General features: G+C 40.6%; 5 protein-coding genes and 1 non-coding gene across 7 annotated transcripts; 3 read left to right on the forward strand and 3 right to left on the reverse strand.

Moving 5' to 3' along the window:
- The first annotated feature begins 279 nt into the window (after window positions 1–279).
- Window positions 280–1,254, forward strand: LOC126797345 (uncharacterized). Its single transcript, XM_050523985.1, has one exon. It carries the CDS (start codon window positions 280–282, stop codon window positions 1,252–1,254), a length of 975 nt encoding a protein of 324 aa, XP_050379942.1.
- Window positions 1,255–1,705: 451 nt separating this feature from the next.
- LOC126797346 (uncharacterized) lies at window positions 1,706–3,413 on the reverse strand. The gene is made up of 2 exons (XM_050523986.1): window positions 3,104–3,413; window positions 1,706–1,879 (listed from the first exon to the last, which is right to left on the reverse strand). The coding sequence occupies exons 1-2, from the start codon at window positions 3,395–3,397 to the stop codon at window positions 1,706–1,708; spliced, it is 468 nt and encodes a 155-aa protein (XP_050379943.1). The 5' UTR covers window positions 3,398–3,413.
- Window positions 3,414–4,500: 1,087 nt separating this feature from the next.
- LOC126800318 (indole-3-acetic acid-amido synthetase GH3.10) lies at window positions 4,501–7,436 on the reverse strand. The gene is made up of 4 exons (XM_050527669.1): window positions 6,944–7,436; window positions 6,633–6,734; window positions 5,683–6,503; window positions 4,501–5,036 (listed from the first exon to the last, which is right to left on the reverse strand). The coding sequence occupies exons 1-4, from the start codon at window positions 7,264–7,266 to the stop codon at window positions 4,501–4,503; spliced, it is 1,782 nt and encodes a 593-aa protein (XP_050383626.1). The 5' UTR covers window positions 7,267–7,436.
- A 2,620-nt stretch (window positions 7,437–10,056) lies between these two features.
- On the reverse strand, window positions 10,057–12,176 carry LOC126800317 (pentatricopeptide repeat-containing protein At1g03560, mitochondrial). Its single transcript, XM_050527668.1, has one exon. It carries the CDS (start codon window positions 12,159–12,161, stop codon window positions 10,200–10,202), a length of 1,962 nt encoding a protein of 653 aa, XP_050383625.1. The 5' UTR covers window positions 12,162–12,176; the 3' UTR covers window positions 10,057–10,199.
- A 105-nt stretch (window positions 12,177–12,281) lies between these two features.
- Window positions 12,282–12,353, forward strand: TRNAQ-CUG (transfer RNA glutamine (anticodon CUG)). The gene has a single exon. It is a non-coding gene; the product is annotated as a tRNA-Gln (tRNA).
- Window positions 12,354–13,453: 1,100 nt separating this feature from the next.
- On the forward strand, window positions 13,454–16,588 carry LOC126800320 (uncharacterized). Of its 2 annotated transcripts, none has more exons than XM_050527671.1 (7): window positions 13,454–13,995; window positions 14,435–14,575; window positions 14,672–14,785; window positions 14,869–15,042; window positions 15,430–15,545; window positions 15,996–16,080; window positions 16,224–16,588. In XM_050527671.1, exons 1-7 carry the CDS (start codon window positions 13,594–13,596, stop codon window positions 16,227–16,229), a joined length of 1,038 nt encoding a protein of 345 aa, XP_050383628.1. In that variant the 5' UTR covers window positions 13,454–13,593; the 3' UTR covers window positions 16,230–16,588. The 2 variants fall into 2 exon arrangements, with proteins under 2 accessions (XP_050383628.1, XP_050383629.1); XM_050527672.1 differs by having other exon boundaries at window positions 16,263–16,588.
- Window positions 16,589–17,501: the final 913 nt, after the last annotated feature.

A 17,501-nucleotide genomic window follows, 5' to 3' on the forward strand; every position in this document is an offset into this window, starting at 1 on the left:
TTCAAAAATGGAGAAATTTTACCCTTGATAACCCCTGTGAAAAGTGACCAAGCGTTTTCACTGTAATTTGAAAGCAAAACCAGACCAAGCCTCTCTCATCTATCTAAACCTCCGCCCTGTAAAACACTCCCCAGCCTCTTTCTTTCACCTCCCCCCAAATCGTTTTTATGACCGTTAATATTCAAATGTCTTTCCAACCCTCAACCTCACCCTCTCGTCTTCACCATTAAACCACTCTGACATTACCTGCTTTGAGTTTTCACAGACCAAAATCCATAAATGGGTTGCTGTTTGGGCACCTCCAGGTCCCCAAAACCAGTCCCACCTCCCCTCAACAACGGCCCCAACCACTTCCGACCCCAGAAACCAAACTCCCTGACCCAAATCCAGCCGAAAAGCTATGCCGCAAGACCCGAAACCAGGTCCCCACCGCCGCCACCGGTTGTGGAAGAAGAGACTGTGAAGGAGGTCCTCTCCGAGACCCCATTTCCCAAGCCCCAAACCGCAGACATTCCCCCGGAGAAAACCACCCTTTCGCCGCCTCCGAAAGAAGAGCCGAAGCTGCCAGCTGAGCCGCCGCCGCCGAGAGGGGCGGCCTCCGAGCCTTCTCAGCTTACAGAGTCATGTGGGGTCAGTGAGAGCTACTCGTACTCCACAACCACTACCGCCACTACTGTCGCAGATGGCAGAGACGATGAAGCTACCAGTAACCGGAAGAGGGAGTTGGGTCCGAGAGCAAATGGGGCTTCTGGGCCGGTGCGGCGTAAGCGTCCTTACTCCGGCGAGGTTTCTAGCCAGAGAGAGAGGGGGCCTAAGCCGCAGCAGCGGAGGACGCCGGAGCCGGCGGTTGAGAAGAGGAACAGGACGGAGACGGCGTCGTTTAGGGGACGGGAGTCGAGTCAGCTGAGGACCATGCAGAGGAGTGGTGCGGTTCCTACTGGAGTGAGGCGTGAGACCGTTTCGTCCAGGTCGAGGTCACCGGCTACCCGGAATGTGGGTGGAGTGAATCGAGCGGGTAGAGGGAAGAGCCCCGCGAAGGTGGCCGGAAGAGGCGGGGGAAGTTCTTCGTCGGTGGGAGTGGAGGAGGGTGAGAAGAAGGGAAACTGCAAAGAGGCAAAAGAGGAAGTGTTGGCCGGAAAAAAAGAGGCTAAAGAGGTGGATCAACCAAAGGAAGGCGGCGTGTCACAGCCGCAGCAGGGGAACGAGTCCCTTGACAATCCTCTGGTTTCGTTAGAGTGCTTCATCTTTGTCTAGTTGTGTGTTCATGGTTGCATTTTGTCATGGTGTTTCTTTGTTTAGCGGAATTGAGCAGAATGTGCTTTTGATATAGTAGCTTGGTGTAGCAAAGCCTGTACTTTGCAGGAATGAAAAAATTGTTCTAGCTTTCGAAAACAATGTAAATTCTCTTGAAATGGTATGAAGATCGCTCGTGTTGGCGTGTTGCTTGATCTATGGATCTATCAAGATGTTCATGTTGCTCAATCCAAAGTTCTTTCTGTTCTGTTCAAATTAAGTTTGAGACTTGCGAAATGTCTAGGGCTATGCTGAATAAGGAACCACTTGAACGCCATTAGTTCACATTGGCCTAACTATACATATTGTTCAGTTCTTGCCTAAAACTTGCTTCCCAATGCTAAAAAAAGTTCTATGTAGATAAAAAAAAAAACTTGGGTTTTGCAGTCGCGTTGATGTCTAAGCTTTGCCTTCAGAATTTAGCTTCAGGAGTTGGGGTCGACGTTGAAGCATGGCTTGCGTTGATGGAGTGGAGAGGCCAAGTGACATGCTCACGAGGACATGGAGGTGGGGCAGGGTGTGCAATGAAGGTAGGAGTATTTTCCCCCGGCATCACTACAGATACTTCTCTAGCATAATTTGTAATCTGCAGAAGCAAAGAAGAAGATACCAGTCAAATTACATCAACTTTAACATTTAGCCACAATGTCACAGTCAAAACGAATACCTTCAACTATAAAAAGGGAGGAAGCATGCTCTGAATCTTCCATTCTTACGGTACAAGAAAAGAAGATAAAACTGATATTATAGTCATTCCTTCCTCCTCGACTAGGTTAAACAAGAAATATAGATAAAGAACTCGTTCCTTTGGCCCTATAATACTAAACTTGTCTGCAGAATGCATAACAAGTAGCCTTCACAGTTCACATTAACCAAGTGTATTCGAAATGCACTGTAAATTAAGAAAACTAGTCAATCTTGTCGCGACGCTTGGCATAAGGTAGTGAAAATTAAGCTAACTGAGTCAATTATATGATGGTGTTTTTCCTTAAACAACAGAGGTATGCCCTTTTTCGAGATCATATACATATTCATATGCATATAGAAAGCATCAACGTTTTTGGCACATATGGTGACTTTGAACTTAGAATCCCATAAACTAAGAACTTCCTAACATAGGTCCTTGCACGCAAGCATGTGATAAGTTTGGACTTCCATGCTTCATTTTGGGTACGAATTAGTTATTGAAATCAATAATGTCTTCATTTTTGATATATCAGATATGCAGATCACCCAGATTGACGACAAGAACACAAACCAAGCACACAGAAAATTAACATCTCTACATGAGCAAAGATAAAACAGTGGTAATGCAAAATGATTTAAAAGTGATGCAGATTGATCAGAATGTGATGAAAAGATCTTAAATTATGATTTTCCGTTGATAATGCAGGTACTATGCAGTATTACGCAGACGTAGTGCAACCCACTATAGAATTAGAAACTCCAAATTATACCTCTAATCAACTTTTTAAGCAACCGTGACCTGTAATCCTTAACCAAAACCACCAGCCAACTAATCCAATTAGCTAATTAAGCTTAAATAATCACTTCAAAAATTATAAGTAATCGGTTGGTAAACAATTTCAAAAGGAACATATATTCCTAATAGGCTAATATTATTCCATGCGGCTTTCTATCTGTTTTCGTTCAAACGATACGTATGATGTTTCCAGCTTTAGGATTATTAATGGAACTATGAACTTCTCTCCAAAATGGACTAAGGGACTTCAAATCATCAAACAGGGAAAGAAAGAAACTTGGAAACATTATCTGAAGGCCTACTTTGAGCACCAAATTTAAAGCTTACTTTGGAAGAGTTGTGATCAAGCTTGGGATTGTTATCGTAGCTGAATTGTGTCCGAGCAGTATCACTGGGCTGTGATGTTGGTCTGGACCTCCTGAAGAATCTCTCAAAAATCGCCATAATAATAAACATGGATATGAGGATGGCAGTAGCTACAAAACCCATGTACACAGCATTGACAGAGTTGTTGAAGTTACTGCTCCATTGAACATCTTCTTTCTCTGCATTTTGATTAAGAGGAGCTGCCCTTGGAGGTACCAGAGCTATGGCGGTTCTCCAAGTATCTTCACCTCCCATGACTATTCTCAGAGGAACAGAGAGAAATAAACAAGGATGAAGGACGAGAGACAAGTTGGAAACTTCGAGATGAGGTTTTATATTGTTTAAGCTACTATATTGTATGCAGGTTGGGCTTTACAGATTAAAAAGGAACCATATTAAAAGTTTATATATACGAGAAGTGTACTTAGTACACCTCTAGCAAACTTTGTTGCCAACTTTTTCTTAATAAATTTCTTTTTTACCCTACCTCATGTCCTCTCAAGTTTCGCTCAAGTTCAGTTAGATGTGAATTTTTCAAATATATTTGATGATTTACGTTAATGAGGGTGAGAGGAATCTCTCACGTAAGTTCGCTTAATTACCATTATTCCGTAGATGGTGATGACTTCGACCATGACTTCCTCCCATCTATCGTGCATGAACTTAATCTGCTGGATGAAATAGCTGCAGGAGATGAAGATGATAGCAATAATGTCGATTGAAGTATCCTAATGCTCATGCCAAAATCTCGCTAAAGCACCAAGAAGGCTACAACATTCCCAAGACGGCTAGGATTGTGTACAAAATGTGAGGAGGGGGAAACTGAAGAAATCCAAGAAGCCCAATATAGTCACTATGTATAGGAATGGGCATTCAAGGTTTGCTCCACTGCCTGAAGACGGCAAATACCAGTTCTTAGTATATACTATTAGCTAGCTGGTATTCATTTATCAATCACGAACGCCATGCTTTAATTCTGTTACCTGTTAAGATAAATATATGGTTCATATATCAGTCTCGCTCCGTAGCTTGTTTTTAGAAACTTTTGATTTACTGAATGTTTATGTTCATCTAGCTTATCCAGTTGTTCCACTAATTAAACAGATTAATTTCTTTTTGAATATCATCGATATGTAATCCATTATGAAGATGTCTAATATATGGGAATCATAGCATTGCATGTGCAGAAGAAAGAACCAGAAGACCACAATGCACTACCAGACAATGCGAATTTTCCTTTATGCATGCTATAGGTTAAGATTTAATTTTCAGAAAAAGGTTAAGAATTTATTTCTCAGCTGAATCTTGGTGTTATACATAGTGATTTGGGAGAAACTAAACCATCAAGATCAATACTGCTAAGCATATGCTGTACTGTAAACCCTTTTAATGGTGCAAAGATTAAGAATACTCAAGAGCACCTTATCGCTAGTGCACCTAGGGATCTTAAATTGGCTCAATGCTGACCCATTTCCTATGAAGTACTCCAAAATCTTTCTGAAAGTTCCTTTCTCCACAATCCTCAGCTCTAGAGGCCCAATTGAGTTGCTCCTCCTTGAGACTACATACCCATGATCAACAAACGAAGCATCCATTTCTCTGCAGCATTCACCAAGAACCCTATCTTCGACATCTCCTTTGATCTCCCAGTAAATTATGTAGTGGCCGGGTTGGTTCACCACATCCGCATGGCTTGTGAAGTCGATTAGTTCAGCTTTGGATTTGCTCAGAAGCTGAGACCCTCTCTCGACCACCATTTGAAGGTCTTTTTCAGTGTTTTTGTCTATGTTTACAGTCAGTATAAGCTTTCTCCTGCATATGAAGTTGAGTTTTGGAGTCCCCCTGTGAAATCCAGCCACTTCTACTACATCCCCTAGCCTGTACCTATAGAGTCCTGAAAATATAATTTTAAGGGTAAAAAGCAATTCAATCAGCTCACATATTACAAACTCACAAGGAAATTATATCCCTAAAGCTCGAGTGTTTAGGAAACCCAAAATATAGCCATTCGAGCCCCTCTGCAGAAGCGCTTGAATGGCTACATTTTTAAAGAATTTTGATGCGCATCTCATTTAGCCTCCAATGATACTTCAATCTAATTTTACAATTTTTTTAGACAAAATGGAGTGGAAAATAGTCTGCCCTGAAACATAGTGACAACAGTGTTTCTACACCTACTCTCCTTTTGTTCAATCACTTCAATCACTTCAATGTGGGCTGTGTATCAACTTCCAAAGAAACTTCAACAGACCACACAAATTTTACAAGGTGAGAATAGTATGGTTTTAAATTTATCCACGTTTCAAGCGGCTACTTAATTTCTCCCTAATGATAACTAGTGGACCACGCAAGATAGATTTCTTGAAGATGAATGCTGTGCAAGAAATAAATACAGCCCATGTCTGTGTATAATGGAGGTTTGGCTTGTTGCAAAGACATGCCCTACTCAAGTTTTAAACTATTATGAGGATCATTTATGCGAGGGTAATAGGGTAGAATGGTTAACATGCATAACTTATTGGATTCAGAGACTAACTTACCGGTGAAGGTGGTGAGGACGATCTCATACTGTTGTCCAACCTTGACTTGTGAGAGTGGAACTGGTGTATCCTCTATGAAGTCATCAACGACTAGATTGTAATCTTGCTTGTTTCTGTAGAGAGGTATGAATTCAAAGTATGAAAAAGTTGGCACCACTGCAAACGTGACTTCCTCTGGAGGAAAACAAGGATCCACATTCACCCCTATCCAGCCCTCAGTTGATCCATACTCAGCACTAACCAATGGAACATCAGCTGCGTAGTGCCGCAGTTTTTTCAAGTATGGTTGCATTGACCCTGTCATTATGGAATACACATACTTGGCATTTGGCCAAAGCTTAGGGACCAGACCAAACCAATCCAAGTCTTCCAATTCCTTGCACGCAGCTTCGATTTTTGAAGCCAATGCCGGTTTTGGGGAGATGATATCCAACACTGCTATTCTCACTTTGGGTAGGTTGATTCTTTTACTTAATGTGCCATCTCTAAGGTCAATGCATAAATCACTCCAAAGCTCTTCAAATGCGATAAAGGACTGGACTATGCTGTAGGCAAAAGTCGAGGTTATGAACTCTACTTGATCAGAGAAGAAGAGGCCAAGAAGGAGATGACAATATGTAGCTTGTTTACTGTCTCCACTTGAAATGACTTCTTTTGGGCTGCAAGTGAATGACTTGGTCTTTTCCTGTTTGATTTTGAATTCCTGACTTGCATAGTAGTGGGTTGTAGCCGTTCCTGCAGTTAGTCCTCCCCTTGTTTTGAACTGTTTGCTGCTGTATATGAATTCTAGGATCTTTCCTCCTTCCCTTGTTGGATAAACCCTACCAAGTTTATGAAAAATAGCCAGTAAAAGAAATGTACTTTCATTTTAATCATTGGTCTAACACACACTAATAAATTAGTTCAGCCATATTAAAAGGCTAATGAAGAGAAAGACATAAAGGTTGAACCTTGATCTGTAAGCTGCAGCCAGCCTGAAAATTTGAAGCGTAGTCTGTGCGCTGTGGCGAGTAAAGGGTACAAACTTCTGTCTTCCTTCGGTCGTTCCGGAACTAAAAACCAATGACACAGGAAGCTTATTAGACTCATCAAGAGTGCAAAAGATGACACCAAAGTCGTAAACTTGATTCTAATTCATTAAAAACCAATGTAACAACAGAAATGTTTATAGCAGATATAAGACAACAAGGTCTGGTTCTAACTAAACACTGAATCATTCAGTTATAGCCTTTATGCAGAACATAAACACACAGGAATTAACCTCAAAGAGAGAGTAGTCAGAGGTTGTTGGGTAAGTATAGGAGACGAGTCCCCATTTGCAATTCTCAAAATGTTAGGCTCTAAATCCGCATGTGAAACAAGAGGTACCAAAGAGGTGTATAGTGACTCCAATACACATGCATCAACCTCATGGATGTCGACGTCCCCCAACCAGTTCCTGAGATACTCCACCCCCCAATTCAGCTCAAGTATTCGCCTCAGCGTCTGCGTTTGAACCGACTCTGCGTTCTCCGATACATCTTCAAACCACCGAATGATGTCATGGCCGTTGCTGTGGTTATTGCACACTACATCGGACTCCATTTGAGAAGGCTACCTGAGAAGTGCTACAGAAATGAAGTTTCTACGAGTATCTCTATACTATATGGTAGTGCACACTGCACATCATATATATGATTATACATAGGGCCCCTGTACATATAAACATAAAGATGATTATATTCAATCATCTCTCTCTGATAGATTTGTGTTTATTGTCATTTACTGAAAAGCTCAACCAACCTCCCCATGTTGCAGAAGCTCCGTCCATCTTAGAAACAGTACGTTAATTTGTAGACCACTCAACATGTATAGAGTCATCCTTGTCTGAAAGAGATGTCGGAGAGAGAGAGAGAGAGAGAGAGAGAGAGAGATTCTTCTTTCAAATCATATGGGGACAACTGGCCCGACTGGACGACCTTTGACAGCTTAGCTCTGCAGGCATCACAAAGATACAGACTATGGCCTGCCCTGCAAATTAAGGTGTTTTTTTTAAACCAAAGGATTACTTCGTTAACAAACAAAGATTATAGTGAATACCGGAACAAACCAGCTATATTACCAATATGTCTGCTTCTATAGGCATCTCTCAGGTTTGAGTAAATCCAAAATGCGATAGCTCGAGTTTAAGCTTGGATTTGGCTTAAACTCAGCTTTGATCGATTTGGTCATCTCTATAACCAAAAATTACAAAACGAACGCAGTTGAAAGGTAAGCATCCCATATTGCACTTGGCCGCTCTTCTTCATCCTAGCTGTCACTTTGAACTAAAACCATTTACTGCCTTTGATGTTTGCTCTGTTAGGAGTGTCCTCTATTTGTGATGTGATAGTGGCACCTCTCTTTTTCAGGTCTGTAATAGAAATGCTCCCACTTCTATAATCTTCCTATTAGAAGCTCTACAAGGATTGGAGCTAGAGTACAAATGGGTCACCTACTTCTGTTGCTGAGAGGAAGAGCTTGAAATGACTACCGACTACTCATTAGACATAACTATGTTGAGGTGTCTTGTCATCCACTCTGTGCTTTGGCTCTAAAGTGCTTATTGGTTTAAGTTTACACAAATAAAAACGGTTTAACTGATAAGAACAGATACTTAGTTGAACTGTTTTACATGTTTCGAAATTGCTAGCGACGCTTTCAGATGCTCGCAGGCTGAAAGGGGCTCTCTGAATCTTGCATAAGCGGTTGTTAGGTGTCCTCCTCATGATGTAAATTGCTGCTCAAAAACTTACATGTGATCCTAAACTTGGGACTTCCAAAAAAATTCCGTCTAATCAACCAAGCTACTCATATCGAATCGAAAAATCCACAGGAAGGTTCACTTTCGGGCTATATTGGTGCAATAATGCAACATTGCAACATGCATTTCTCACTACTCTAATCCTTCCCTGGCTCTGATGATTCAAAAGTAGCGGTGATTAATTTTCATTTATTTGAGGTCCCTAATTTCAAACTATGCCTATTATTTAGGACCATTCACATTAAGTTTCTTGGACATAAACAAAAATCTGGTTCACTTTCTTTAGCGTCGCATCACTGGTGTTGGGTAGGCACAACTGTCTGAAGCTGATATGTGTTTATGTCCAAAGGTGAGCTAAAGCTATTGCTACGTAATTTTCTGCCCGATCATCATAACTACTGATGAATCCATCAATCATTTACGTGTATCGGTTTGGTGGCACAAGATCACAAACCAAAGATCCCTTCTCCGATATTGTGGGGGTTTGAAATTCCCATACCTCACATCTGCTGTTCAGGACTCTCCAAGATATTTTTGCGACACAAAAGAATTTATCAATCTTCACGTACAGCTAGCCAGAAGAGGTTCAACGCCATTCTGATTCCCAGGCTCGGTACTCACTCATAGCCAGATGACCAAATATCTATCAGACATCAAGTCATTGATGAGAGACTGAAGAAATGTGCCTCATCCAGATACTCTTTAGGAATGCAAGGGCATCTTTGTAGATGATGAAAACTACGATTGATGGGAGTAGGGCATACAAGGTTTTGTCCTACCCCAGTTGTTTAAGCATCTTCTAGGCTCTACAATTATCTCAATCTTATCATTACTCTTAAGGGGGCCACTTTTTCATACTGGTTGCTACAAAGCATCAACCCTAGAATCTTTTGGTTATGAGAGAAAAAAACAAAAAAATGTCAACAAAATCACTTAATTTGGTAGCCATTCCTTGGGAGCATGGTGAGCATTAATTCTCTCAACCTCTTTATGTTTGCAACTTGCAAATACAAGCTAGTCTTGTTCACTAATTCAAGGGAGGAAAATATCTTGATTCCTAAGCATGTTTGTTAGTTAAGTTACTGTCATCCGTTATTTCAGCATATATATATATCTTGATTCTGAACCATGTTACTTTGTTAAGTTTTTGGCATCCATTTATTACGATTTTGGGTATATGCAGAACATAGAAAGGACCATGACTCTGTGAAGATGATATTCTGGTGAATCTCAGCCTCTCAAACCTTTGCTTTCCTCCAAGGATAATTAAAATAAATTAATAGCGACATCTTTGGTTTCTTTTTATGTAGTCCATAATATTTTATATATTTAATGAATAAATAAAATACTCTTAAAACGCATAGAATAGGATGCATGTTCGTCTTCTTTTGATATATCTCGAATTAGCAACATGTTTTCTAAGCGAGATACAGGAAGGAAGCCACACCTGGTTATTGACATGGAGATCAGAGATATCACGTCCGTTGAACTTGCAATGTAGCCGAAGAGAAGTAAATCGATTTCCTCTTCCATCTACTCGGTGCAATGTACGCTAAAAAATTTTTTGTTCTAGTGTCCGTAACATGTATGCCAAGGTTTCTATAGATTGAATGATGTAATTTTACAGGAATTGGAAGGTGAACATCAGCTCTATATACTTCCAATGATAATCATTATAAGGCAATGGTTGTATTAGATACACCGAGTTCCTGAACAATACAGCAGGGGCTATGATTCAAATGTCAACGAGTAGACGAAACTTCACTCGCTTTTTGACACTACCCCATCGGTCATACCCGATACCAATCTTACTATGCATCAACTTCATAGCTAAATCTCCATTGCCTGTTTTCCTCAAGGCATTGATTAAAACAGTTCGAATTTTTCCTGGTATTTCCCTACCTCTATCCACAATGCCATCAGCCAATTTGCAAGCTTCTTTGACACGGCCAGCTTTGCACAACACATTGATCATATCTTCAAACGCTGTCTCAGGAATTACACCCATAGGTGCAAGGTCATCCAAAATCTTGCAGGCCCTGGCTACCTTACCAGAGAGACAAAGCCCAATTGAGAGAGCTCTGAATGAAGCAGCAGTTGGCGTGATGCCCTTATCAATCATCATGTCCCAGAGCTTCAATGCCTCTTCATTCCTATGCTCCTTAAATAGTCCATCAATGAGCATTGTGTATGTATAAACAGTCTGATCACATCCTTCGGCATCCATTCTCTCAAAGAGTGCTAAGGCTTCTTCAGTTTTTCCACATTTTGTTAGGGCATCAATAAGGGCATTATAGCAATATGAATCCGGTGGACAACCCTTTTGGATCATCTTTTCAAATAGCCTTTCAGCTTCGTCAACCCTGCCAGCCTTCCCAAGACCATCCATCAAACTAGAATACATCATAGCATTGTCTGCCATTCCGCTGTCCTGACAAAACTGAAAATACTCCATGGCCTCCTCCAGTCTCCCACTCTTACACAACCCATTGACAATGACACCATACGTAACCCCATCTGGTTCAAGCCCGTCATTCTTCATCCTCTCGAAAAGCTTCATTGCCTCCTCAATGCACCCACATTTTGCATACGAATCAATCAAAGCTGTATAGTTTGCCACATTAGCTTTACAACCCTTCTGAATCATATTTTCAAACACAGAAAACCCCACCACACATTTCCCCCCTTTACAAAGCCCATTGATCACCAAACTATATGCGTGAGACGGAACCTCAATCCCTTTCTCTCTCATTTCTTGGTAAAGACTCAAACAAGTATCGAAATCCCCTTCCGAATAACACCCCTGCATCAAAGTCATATAAGTAATCTTATCCGCATCCACATTCCTCTCCTTCATACTCCTAAACCTCTCCATGGCCTTCTTCATTTTCCCTGCCTTACAATACCCTTTGATCATTGTATTATAAGTCACAATGTCAGGCACAATCTTCCCACCTTCCATAACCTCAAAAACCCTCTCTGCCGATTCAATAAACATCGAATTCACCAAACCATTCATCAAAAAGTTATAAGTATACAAACTAGGCTCAATCCCATTCTCCTTCATCCCACGCCAAACCCACAACAACTCCTCCACCATTCCAACACTCCCAAAGCTCTTAACCAAGCTATTCGCCGCATTCGAATTCATCAAAAAGTTCATATTTTTAAGCTCAACAACAACACATCTAACATTATCCAAATCACCACAGGAACACAAAACCTCAATCAAACAAACATAGCACTCAAGCTTATGATGGTACTTGTGTTGCTTACTTGCCCATGTGAAAAACCGGACTGCTGTCTCGGGGTTTCCTCGGAGGTTGTCGGATTTCAAGACATAGGCCACGAAGTTCGGAGACAACTTGATCAGGAACTTGCGGCAGTAGGAATCTAAGTCGTGTTCCATTTGGGGAGAGCCGTCGAGAAGGTTGAGGATTTGGGGGACCCATGGAGATGGGTCGAAGCGTTGCGGGCTGGAGATGACGTCAGAGACGTCATGGAAAGGCTCTACCCATTCGGGCGGAGGAAGAGAGTTGGTGACGCCGGCCCACCGGGAGTTTGAGGTGAATGTTGACGTGGATTGAAAGCTTGAGGCTTTTGATGAAGACCCAACATTGGTGTAGGAAGAAGGAGGACATGGAGGAAGGAAATGGGTTGATGAAGAAGCTCTGAGGAGTAGGAGGGTTCTTCTCATCAGGGTTTTGCTTTGTGTTCGCTGAACACTGGTCGCTCTGCTTATTTGCTTCATTAACTGGAAACATTGAGATTTTGAGATGCTTATAATTTCTGTTCTCTGTAGACATTGGGCAACAAAGGTCCCATGGTCTAGTGGTCAGGACATTGGACTCTGAATCCAGTAACCCGAGTTCAAGTCTCGGTGGGACCTATTTTTTGTTGAAATATTTTCACTCTGTTTTTCGTACTATTTTTCTGTCATTTTGGTATGTTTGATGATGGGTGAGATTTAGGATCAGAGTATTCTGAGAAAAAATTATATGCTACCGTAGTATCACGTGTCAATGTCTAATGATCATTTTTATCTATTATATTTTGACACGTGAATTTATTACACCGAAATTATAATTTAATATATTTTTATTATTTTGTGAAATAACTTTCATGAATATTGATGATTTTGAACTAGGAGTTCGGGTTTAAAGCATAGAGTTTAGGGTTTAGGGTATTAGAGTCTAGAGTGTAGGATTTTAGAAAAAAACCTAAAATAGTCTTTGATAAAATAGATTAAATATAATTTTCTAATTAAATATTGCATGTCAAATTGTGATTGAAATGATATAACACTAGGCATTGTCGCGTGGTGTTACGGTAGCACATAAAAATTTCTTATTCTTGTATATATATTTTTCATATCATTAATTTTTTTCGAATAACGGCATAAATTAATCGTTAAGTTGCTTTAACAAAAAAAAAGGTCTTTTGCTTGGCTATGCAACCGCATGTATATAATGTCATTGGTGCATACGAGCGAACATATTAGGAAGACGAAGGCATTACGCAGTGTGAAAAGTGCGGTGAAAATATGCGCTCCAGATCACAAAGAATTGATTTCTCGTTAATTGTTTGGACAATCAACTCAACTCGAACAACACAAGAAGAAAGCACTAGCATACCATGATGAGAAATGCCACCCGAACCACATTTAAGGACACAACCTGCATCTATGACAAATTTAGGTAGAAGATCAAACATATCAACCAAATGTAAAGGTAATTGAGCACGAATATCTTAATCGATAGACACTCTCGTTGGTGAATGTGTGAGCATCTCTACAAATACGCCAAAAAAGAGTACTAATCGCTGATTCAGGGGTTGGATGACTTGGAGGTAGAAGTTAACCCCAAGGTGCATATTGGGCTAGAGCTTTCTGACCTCATTGAATTTGCGGAACCGGCCCACTACAGAGAGAGCCAAAAACGTACCTCATACGGGTCGGCGGCAGAAACAAACCCATGAATGGTAGAAAATGCAACTACGATCGTAATCAGACACCAGTTCATCGGAGCCGAAGTCCGAACTCCCACGTAAACCATACTTGTGTTTTTTTTATATTCCAATTCTTTCTCAGCTCCAATCCCAAACACAACACTCTGTTTCTCTAGCCTCTAATGGCCACACTCAACATAAACGCAGCTCAAAACCTCACAACCTCATTCAACACTACTCAATCACACAAACTCACGTCTGTTCCCTTCTTCTTGTCTGCCCGGAGTTTCCGTAAACCCGGCCCGTTAAAGAAATGGGTCGTCTCGGCCCGGAAAAAACGAAGCTTTAGTGTTGAGTCGGTGATGGAGGACAGAGAGGTGGTTGCTGAGCAGGAGAGCCGGGTGTTGATTAATGGGTCTGAAGAAATTGTGGGCCTTCAGTCTGAGTCGTCTGGTTCTGGAGGAAATGGAGATGGGGATGATATGGAGAAGTTGACTAGTAGAGCTCTTAATGCTTTGATTGTTCTTGGGTTTGGAACGTTTGCTGTGTCTAAGTTGCTCACGATTGACCATGACTATTGGCATGTATGTCTTCTTGATTTAGATTCTGTTCTGGTTTTGATACTTTGGTTTTGATGCACTTATGAAAATAAGCTGCAATTGTGAGAATTGGATTGGGTATGTCTTAAAGTTCTGAGCTTTGTTTTGGAATTAGTTGAGCTTTGATGTTATGAAACTGTACTTGGTTTAAACCGGGTTTGGAACTTGTTTAGGTTGAAAGGTTTTAGTATAACGACTGAGCTGAACCAAAGTTCTATGCTTTTCTGCTGGTTTTAGTTGATGATGCTTCTGGTATATTAAGTATTTGCCGCGTTCTGAACTTAATGATGAGCTGAACTAAAATTGAGTTGTTTCCTCATTGAATGAGGGGTTTGTCTCTGTATAAGTTGTAGCATTCATTTGGCAAGATTTTCGTATGGACCCTTTAGCATCTCTGCTAACTCATTTTTGAGCTATTTTTCAGGGATGGACCCTTTACGAAATTTTGAAGTATGTACCTGAACACAATTGGATTGCCTATGAACAAGCTCTCCAAGCAAATCCTGTTTTAGCCAAAATGGTGATAAGTGGGGTTGTATATACTTTAGGAGATTGGATTGCCCAAGTAAGTTTTCATTCCTTATGATTCTCTCATAATACTTATCTCTATATGATTTGTTTCTGTGGTTTATTTCTAAATTATTTCTCATTAAACGTGTAGTGTTATGAAGGCAAGGCAATTTTGGAATTTGATAGAACACGCATGTTCAGATCAGGGTTTGTAGGCTTTTCCCTCCATGGATCCCTTTCTCATTACTATTACCAATTTTGTGAGGTGATGTTCTGGTTTATATTTGATTATTTCTGGCTTCTTTGGTGGTTTTCTTCAGTGGCTAAACCATGTAATCTGGTTTGCAGGCTCTCTTTCCTTTGGAAGATTGGTGGGTGGTTCCGGCCAAAATAGCCTTTGACCAAACAGTGTGGGCGGCTATATGGAACAGCATCTATTTTGTAGTTCTGGGGCTCTTGCGCTTTGAGTCCCCAATCAAGATTTTTGATGAACTGAAGGGTACATTTATTCCCATGCTGACTGTAAGAAACTCTTCTTAATCTTCAATTCTTCATTCCAACTGTTTTTTTTAATACCATTGCACCACTTTTGCTTCTGCACTCTTGCGAGTGTATTTCAATGGTTTTCCTGAATAGATTACACAAGTATTTTTCAAATCAGATAGTGTAACACTTAAAAGAAGAGACTGGTACTTGATGTATCCTGTAGAAACTCAGAATGTAATAATTGATTCAATTACTAGACTCATAATGGGTGAGTTTAACTTGCTACTCTTAAGAAAAGGCATATATTTCAGATTTTAGTGTGATCGTAGTGTTTGTTGATGCCAAGTCTCTCTTATGTTGGTTTAGTTATTACATCTCATGTTGTGAGTTGTGACATGCTTGTGTTTCTGACTGGTATGACAGGCAGGATGGAAACTTTGGCCATTTGCCCATCTAGTTACCTATGGCCTGATTCCTCTTGAACAAAGGCTTCTTTGGGTGGACTGTGTGGAGCTTATATGGGTTACTATTCTCTCAACGTAAGCATCTGGTCTTAGTCATTTTCATTTGGCAAGATTTTCGTACGGAAGCCTTGGATCTTTGTTAGAAGATATGACCATTTAGTGTTGGGATTTATACTTATTTAATTACCTATCTTATTTCCATCATATTCCCTGCTCATCTTTACTCTATTAGTAACTTCAGAGATTCAACAAATAAAATGGTTGCCTAATCATGATAACATCCTAGAATCGAGTCAGTCTATACAAACAGTTTTCTTTATATAATTTATGTATAGTCCTAGGTCCTTGGGTTTAATTTGCATCTATTCTATTACATAATCTGGAAATAATAAGATTGTCAATCTGTTGTGATCTTCAATGCTGATGCTGTTTTTTCCTCATCTTTGTTCTACACACTTATCATAAGCCAGGTGACACCATTTTCTAATAGATTTATCTTTTCTTGTCACACTGGTGGAAATGTAGATATTCAAATGAGAAGTCTGAGGCCACTATATCAGAGGTATCGTCTGGAGCAGATTCCACTTCTTCGTCAAGCAGTTCACCTAAGGTATGTTACAGAAGAGGTTTTAATGCAGGATCTCTTACCTTGTACGACTGACTGAATTTTTAGATCCAATAAAAAGAATTAGTGAATTTCCCTCTATGGTGTATGAAGTTTTCCATCTGATAGATGATTCTGTTCTTGAGCAGGAATAATGTTATATGTTACTGAGAAGAAGTTTTCTACAGTAATATCCACTCATATAGTCTCTGGGGCCAGACATGAGACATTAGATGCTGGAAAGGGCAAAGCCCAGATATGCAGGTTGCCAGAGACCTGCATCTGGTGGGAGCAGCATGAACTATATAGCTTCATTGAGAAGCCAGGACTCATCAGTTTTGGTAACTAACGTGTATATATACAAGATGCAAATAGCTTTTGTCCATCATATATGTTGTATCTCTGCTTCAAAGAATCAGCTCTTCCCGGTGGTCATATGTAGAATTTAATCGAGTGGCTGCAGAATTTGACAGGTCTGCTGCAACTCATGTTATAGCATGTATAGTTTGTATTATACTTGTATCTATAGTATTATACAGAAGATCTCGTCTCTGCAACATTGTGCACCCCTTAACAGCACGCTTAGATTTTGGATCCGTCAACTGTTCAAAGTCTGACAACGGAAGTTTGAACTTCAACTCTCTTCCTGGTCATTTTGTTTTCTTTCTTGATCTCATTACACAAGCTGTGGCAGCAACCAACCTTGTTAACTAGATTATCTCTGTATGTATATTGATCGCTTATTACATATATTCAATGTTACATTTGGCAATGAAATAAGAAACAACCAGATATTCTTATATTCTATTGATAGAAGCTTCAAAAGCATCACATGCGGTGCACGTGACTGAGGACTCTTCGCAAAGCGCGGGGATTCAAAAGACCCAAAGACACGGCCAAAACCCCCTGGATCTGTCGCTCATCCGGCAGCGGCGCAATGGCGAGAGTCGAAGAGATACGCGGCGAAGATTCCAAGGCGAGCGACCGCCATGTCGCCGACATTAAAAAGAAGCAGAAGAAGACAAGGAACCACGGCTCCACCGAGTTCTTCGTCTTGGTCGACTACCTCTTCCTCTCCATCTTCTTCGCCTTCCTCTGCTTCATCGTCTTCAAGGTCCTCCTCGCCACCGCGTCTGAATCCTTCTCCATCTAAATATCCCCCCCCCCCCCCCCTTACATTCTCTTCATTCAGTCAGGTAAATAATTTCGGGTATTCGTTGTGATTTGTGTTGCTTTGAAATTTGAATCCAAGTGATTGATTTATAGTTTGAGATCGTTAGGTTTTTTTTTAGGACAGAGAACATGATGCCTGTTGTTCTGACTCGGTTGACTGAGTGTTGTCGAATATTCTATAGGATGCAATCAAGTTAATGTCTTAAATCGAGTGATTAGGTTTCTGAAGCTGTTGTGGTTGATGAAGTATCTGT

The sequence above is a fragment of the Argentina anserina genome, chromosome 6, assembly GCF_933775445.1.
Source record: "Argentina anserina chromosome 6, drPotAnse1.1, whole genome shotgun sequence".
In the NCBI taxonomy this organism is placed as follows: Eukaryota; Viridiplantae; Streptophyta; class Magnoliopsida; order Rosales; family Rosaceae; genus Argentina; species Argentina anserina.